The sequence below is a fragment of the Medicago sativa genome, chromosome 1 (assembly GCF_051527215.1).
Source record: "Medicago sativa cultivar Bolivia chromosome 1, Bolivia_mono, whole genome shotgun sequence".
NCBI classification, from domain to species: domain Eukaryota; kingdom Viridiplantae; phylum Streptophyta; class Magnoliopsida; order Fabales; family Fabaceae; genus Medicago; species Medicago sativa.
Window position 1 is genome coordinate 7018230 of NC_140749.1, and position 6504 is coordinate 7024733.

Genomic DNA, 6504 nt, shown 5'->3' on the forward strand with positions numbered 1-6504 from the left:
TCTTCTCAACCAAACACAGTATAAATGAAACAATATTATTTTTTTATTTGATTTCCAATAGACAAATTCATAATTTTGAATTGACATTTATACACTTTAAAATAAAAACAATCTAAACCATTTGGGCGTCAGCCCATTTTTATTAAAAAAAACAACCAAAACCAAGGTAATTATTACATAGTGAGAGACAAATCCATCCAATTCATTTATGTATATACACAAATTAAAAAAAACAACCAAAACCAAGGTAATTATTACATAGTGAGAGACACAAATCCATCCAATTCATTTATGTATATACACAACAATACATATTACCTAATGTTTTCAATAATAACAATAAATTGATTTTTTTTCTTCTTTTTTTCCTTATTGTCATTTGTATATGTGTCTAAACCATTATATTTGTGGTTGTGACCAGCTCCCTAAACCAATTGGTAAATTAAATAAACTAGTAGTATATACTAAGGAGACAATATGCAAAATCAATTGTTAAAGTAAATCAACTAGTTTGACTTTTAGAATATTAACTTTAATTTATATGTAAATTAAACTTTAGATCAATTAAAAAAAAAGAAATACAGGCGGTGCAAATATGAAATATCTCCAACAAGAAATAAAGATGCTTTGAAACTTTGCAGTTTGCAGAATGCAGGATGGCACAGAGTGGAGTACTGTATGAAGTGACCAGAGGAGCAGATATTTGTCCTGCTGCATGTCAAATCTAATTAAACCCTATGCTATGCACTGCTGCTACGTTATCACTGTAAAAATATACTATAGTACTATACAATGGATTCTTTGGATATTTCTTATCTGAGTCTCACTAGATTCAGCTACTAACTAGCATACAGCATAGCATTCAATTTTCAAGGTTGAAAAACTGATCTAAAAATAGTTTATCTTATCTTTACGGTATTTACAGTTTTAGTATTTTTGAGGTATTTCTTCATTTTATCCATTTTTAGAAGGTTGCTTTCGGTTTTTTAGATACTAATCGCTCCGTCCCAATTTATTTGACCCTTTGGCTCATTTCACACAGATTAAGAAAAATATATAAATAAAGGGGAAAGTGGAATATATTGTATTGGGAATGATAAAAGTAGTATTATTTAGTGTTATATTGTATTGATAATGATGAAAGTTGTATTGAAAATTGAAATGAGTCAGTTATTTTGGAACATTTTTTTTTTAAAAATGGATCAGTTATTCCGGGACGGAGGGAGTACATGTTTGGTTTTTGTTTAACAAATGATTTTATTTTTTAAACAAAACAAAGTGTGTGGGACATGTCATGGTTTTCTTTCTTTTTTTAGTTTTTTCAAAATAAATAAAAGAAAGAAAGAAAAAAAACCTATGAAGCATAGATACATACACACCGACACGACTAATAATTTGAAAAAAATAACATAATTCAAGATAATTATATGTGTTAATATCGTGTTAATGTCGGACATGACACATGTTCAACACCGAGACCCACGTAACCCAAAGAGTGTCGATGTTTCGTAGAAAAAAAACTCTTTCTCATATATGCACACAGATCCCTATGGAATTAAGTTGGCGCTCCTACAATTTTATTTTCTAAAGTAACTCATTCTTTTTGCTTATTTTAAAGAGACTAGTTTTGTTGTGCTCACAAGTGAAGGAAGGAGGATATATAGAACAAACAAAGTTTGGTTAGTGTGAAAAAATTTGTTCTACTTCAAATTGCAGCTAAACAACAAAAATATGAAAATACCAAGTTGAACATTTGTGTTTTTTTGATATGATTTGTTTACTTGTGACCTAATCATTGACTTGTCTTTCCTTCAGTAACAAAGTTCAAATTGAAACCTTTTTAAGAAGCAAGAAGATGAAGTCCATGATGAATGATAGTAACATTAGTGATGATGGAAACAATCATAACTGGTTAGGATTCTCTCTCTCACCCTACCACATGAAAATGGAGCATACTTCTTCTGACCCTTCTCAACATCATCGTCCTAGTCATCACCAAAATTATCATCACTACTATCATCATCATGACAATCAACCTTCCTCTTCTGTTGTTCCTTCAAACTTTTACTTGATGTCACCTTCACACCTAAACATGAACAACACTTCTTCATTATGTTATGGTCTTGGAGAAAACAACAATTCCTTTCATTCTTCTTTACCTATGATGCCACTTAAATCTGATGGATCACTTTGCATAATGGAAGAAGCTCTCACTAGATCACAATCTCAAGGTTAGTCTTTTTTCCATGTGTTTATTTTCTTTCTTTACTATTTATATAACTAAATATAGAATAAAGCCATTTTTTTAGTTTTAAGTTGTTTTCATCTAATATCCTAATAGTTTATGAAAATAAGCTTGTAGACAAGTGTTTTATGAGAGTAGATAAGCTAAAATAAGCTATTTTCTCTTGACCATTTTGAATTGATTGTTATAGTGATGATGCCAACTTCATCTCCAAAACTAGAAGACTTCCTTGGTGGTGCAACTATGGGAACTCATAATCATGAATATGAAGGACATGAAAGAGAAACAATGGCTTTATTAAGCTTGGACAGCATCTACTATAACAACAATGCAGAACATGAAACCAATAGAGAACATTCTTCTCTTGACCATTCTTCATATTTTTCAGGTTTTTCTTGTCATGGAATGTATCAAAATCCATTAATGGAAGAAGAAGAACAAACCAAGGAAGAAAGTATTTATAGCTTCAAAAACTTTGTGGCTCCTAGAGATTATTCTTTGGAGCAACATCATCATCAAGTGAATAATAGTGTTGGTAGTATTGGAGATGATGGTTCTGTGGGAACAGTTAATGGTTGTGGAGAGTTACAAACTCTAAGCCTTTCTATGAGTCCTGGTTCTCAATCAAGCTGTGTTACTGTTCCAAATCAGATTTCAGCTTCTGGAACTGATTCAGTAGTTGTTGAAGCTAAAAAGAGAGGACATGCTAAGGTTGGACAGAAGCAACCTGCTCATAGGAAAACTATTAGCACATTTGGTCAAAGAACTTCTCAGTATCGAGGAGTTACAAGGTTAGTTTCACTTTTGAGTAACATTATTAACTTGATTCCCACTAATAATTAGAGCTTATTTATTCAAATTTGTGATAGATATCCTCTATTTTGTTCTATAAACCAAAGTTGATATGGCTAGCTGATTGGTTTGATTTTAGCAACGAGATCAAACTAGGGTTGAAACGGTTCAACCTTAGTGTTTATATCGGGCCTTACCTGGCGAAGGGAAATACTTGTGTGACATTAATGTCACGGTGACATTAAATCTGGACCACACATTGGGTGACATTAGATGTGTTGTGTGGCCCAGATGCAATGACAATGACAATGTGTGGCCCAGATGCAATGGCACGGTGACATTAATAAGGCCCCCCACACATGTTAATAAATAAAAAATTGAATTCACGACTTTTAAGACTGTAATAATATATTGACTTGTTTTGAGGCTTTGATATTGTAATTTGCCTTATTTCAATTATTTGTCATCCGATTCGACCATAGTTAAACCATTCGAATTCTGATGAGAAAGTTTCAAAAATGGTTTTAATTTTATGAGCCTTGGCAATTGTTTTAGTTGTTCACTTTAGTTCATGTAGTAACTACTTTTTGTTTGTTTGTTGTCTATCAGGCATAGATGGACCGGTAGATATGAAGCACATTTATGGGATAACAGTTGCAAGAAGGAAGGGCAAACAAGGAAAGGAAGACAAGGTTAGTAACCAAAAATTCTTAAATATTTTACATTATTTGTAACATAGTACACTTTTTACATCTGAAAATATTGGTCCATTATTCTGAACTGTGTCAACTAACATGTCACATGTTCACATTGTGGATGACAAATCAACAACTCATTGTACATCACAGTTTATTTGGGTAAGTACTATGTCCTTTTTCATAGATCTATTTTTTTTTTCAAACACCCTATTCCCACTATATCTGATATATATGGTAAATCTTTGTTTGTTAAAATGTTACTAAAGGTGGTTATGATATGGAAGAGAAAGCTGCAAGGGCTTATGATCTTGCTGCTCTCAAATATTGGGGACCTTCAACGCATATAAACTTCTCGGTATGTTTCACGACATAGTGGCTTTAATGACAGAGTTCAAATTCTCTTTGAGACAGTTGCAAAATGGTTATCGGTGTCAGTTTAATTAAAAATATTTTTCTCCTTGCCCGATTATTTTTTTAAAAAAAAAAAATCGAGCGAAATTTTTACTGGATTTGTACTCCTTAGAGTCTAATTGCCTTTATTATCTTTGGCAGATTGAAATTTACAAAAATGAACTCGAAGAAATGAATAACATGAATAGGCAGGAATATGTTGCTCATTTGAGAAGGTATAAACACTTACTAACTTGCTATTATTGGAGTGAGGACCCACTGTGGTCCTTGAGAAAAAATGCATCATCTAATTTAGTCTCTTAGAATAATAAAGGACAACTTTGAGTCCCTAGAGACAAATAAGTTGGGACAACTTATTCTTACTTGAACTAAATTGAAAATCGTGACAATGTTCAAGTAAAGACTAAGTTGTCTCGGTTTATTTTTCTCAAGCATTAGAATATTCTTTTATTTTTCTTAGAGAATAAATTGTGTTAGCCATTTTTTCTTGGGTATCACAATATCCCTTCACTCTAATTACTTTGTTGCTAAAAGCTATCAATTATTGATGTGCTTAATGATATGATGATACTAAGCTTTTGGTTGGTTTGCAGAAAGAGTAGTGGTTTTTCAAGGGGTGCTTCAATGTATAGAGGGGTGACAAGGTTTTGCATTTGATTCCTATGTCTATTTTCCTTTATAGATTATTTAAAAATGATTTTGTACTAACTTTAGGTTTAAATGTTATGCAGGCACCACCAGCATGGTAGATGGCAAGCAAGGATAGGCAGAGTTGCAGGAAATAGGGACCTTTATCTTGGAACATTTAGTAAGTCCGTCCAATAAATAGCATTTACATGTACTTCATTACACATCCATAAATAATGGACTTTTTTAGGTAATAACTTGGTTTTAAGAAGATCCTTAGCACTTGGTCATTCAAATTCAAAGTCTCATCAACTTTTTTGGAATGCAGCGTGTATGACACCGACACATTTAATTACATTTATTATAATGGTTGTGCTGTGTTCGTGTCTGTCTCGTTTTGGTCTCATGAGAGCTCGATTTTCCTAAAACGCCTAGTAATTTTTTCGAATTAAATTCAGGCACTCAAGAGGAAGCGGCTGAAGCATATGATGTAGCCGCAATCAAATTCCGTGGCCTAAATGCGGTCACAAACTTCGACATGTCTAAATACAATGTTGAAAAAATCATGTCTAGCAACACCTTGCTTGCTGGTGAACAAGCTAGAAGAACAAAGAAGAGTAAAGACAGTAATGAAAAAACTGAGGCCAAAGAGTGTAACAACAATGTTGTATCAAGTCCAATCATACATAGTCAAGTAGTTGAAGCTGTGACCAACAATGAAAATAATTGGAATCAGTCCCCACAACAAGAGTCAAATACATGTGACCAAAAATTAATTAGAAATTCTGATTTCTCTATGTCCCTACAAGATATCATTGGGATTGATTCAGTAGGAGGATCTAGCCAAGTTATGGTAGATGATTCTTCCAACAAGATGATAAGGACTCATTTTTCAAATTCATCTTCACTTGTGACTAGTTTAAGTAGCTCAAGGGAATGCAGCCCTGACAACAAAAGTACTGGCCCTACAATGCTTTTTCCAAAACCTCCAACAGGGTCAAAAACTTTGAGTCCTATTGCTACTAATGCTGGATCTTGGTTTCCCTCAGCTAGTGCTATCTCAATGTCTCCTTTTCCGGTTTTCGCGGCTTGGAGTGATGCTTAGTGCATATTTGGAATGACGAGTATGAACAAAATCACGGTACTATCGCGATTTTGTCAAATTTGTGCTCAAGCAATAGGAGAAGGAAAAGAAAAAAAAAGCATGGAATAGTTGTTAGGGTGGGAAGAAAAGATGGGAATTTGATGTAACATTGATAATATGTATGTTAGTGAAGGAATTTTGGGATTAGTTAATTGGGGTGTAGGAGAAATTTATGTGTCATCTTAATGTATGCTAGTGGAACAAAACCTTTCCAATCATAGCTTTTTGGCTCTTTAATTTGTGGATGGAAAATATGCTTATGAAGGGAAAGTGTTATTAGGAGGAAGACTAATGATTAATTTTCAAATCAAAGTGAAATGAAATGATGTTTTGACAATTTGATATGAGCCTTTTATTATTGAATTTGCTTTATTAGGTAATGTACATTTTTATGGGTCCAGCTAAGTACAATATGTTTGGCAATAATGCAATGAGATCGCTCTCCTTTGGTTGTTTAGTTTTAGCTTATCTTTGTATTTCTCAAAGTGTTTAATACCATCATTGCTTAAAACTTAATTCTAATTTTGATATTTATGCAAAAACAAAAACATTGAAGTACTCCACTCATCCTCATTAGAAAGATCAAA

At 32.8% G+C, this 6504-nt stretch overlaps 1 protein-coding gene across 2 annotated transcripts; it reads left to right on the forward strand.

The window, feature by feature from the left end:
- The first annotated feature begins 1557 nt into the window (after positions 1-1557).
- Positions 1558-6254, forward strand: LOC146952168 (AP2-like ethylene-responsive transcription factor ANT). Of its 2 annotated transcripts, none has more exons than XM_085741084.1 (9): positions 1558-2231; positions 2436-3036; positions 3647-3729; positions 3886-3894; positions 4002-4090; positions 4288-4361; positions 4740-4790; positions 4878-4954; positions 5232-6254. In XM_085741084.1, exons 1-9 carry the CDS (start codon positions 1856-1858, stop codon positions 5876-5878), a joined length of 2007 nt encoding a protein of 668 aa, XP_085597210.1. In that variant the 5' UTR covers positions 1558-1855; the 3' UTR covers positions 5879-6254. The 2 variants fall into 2 exon arrangements, with proteins under 2 accessions (XP_085597210.1, XP_085597211.1); XM_085741085.1 differs by having other exon boundaries at positions 2634-3036.
- Positions 6255-6504: the final 250 nt, after the last annotated feature.

Coding starts and splice junctions, on each gene's coding strand:
- LOC146952168 (XM_085741084.1), top strand. CDS start 1,856: ATGAAGTCCATGATGAATGATAGTAACATTAGTGATGATGGAAACAAT. Junction 3,037..3,646: donor CAGTATCGAGGAGTTACAAG/GTTAGTTTCACT, acceptor GTTGTCTATCAG/GCATAGATGGACCGGTAGAT. Junction 4,091..4,287: donor CAACGCATATAAACTTCTCG/GTATGTTTCACG, acceptor TATCTTTGGCAG/ATTGAAATTTACAAAAATGA.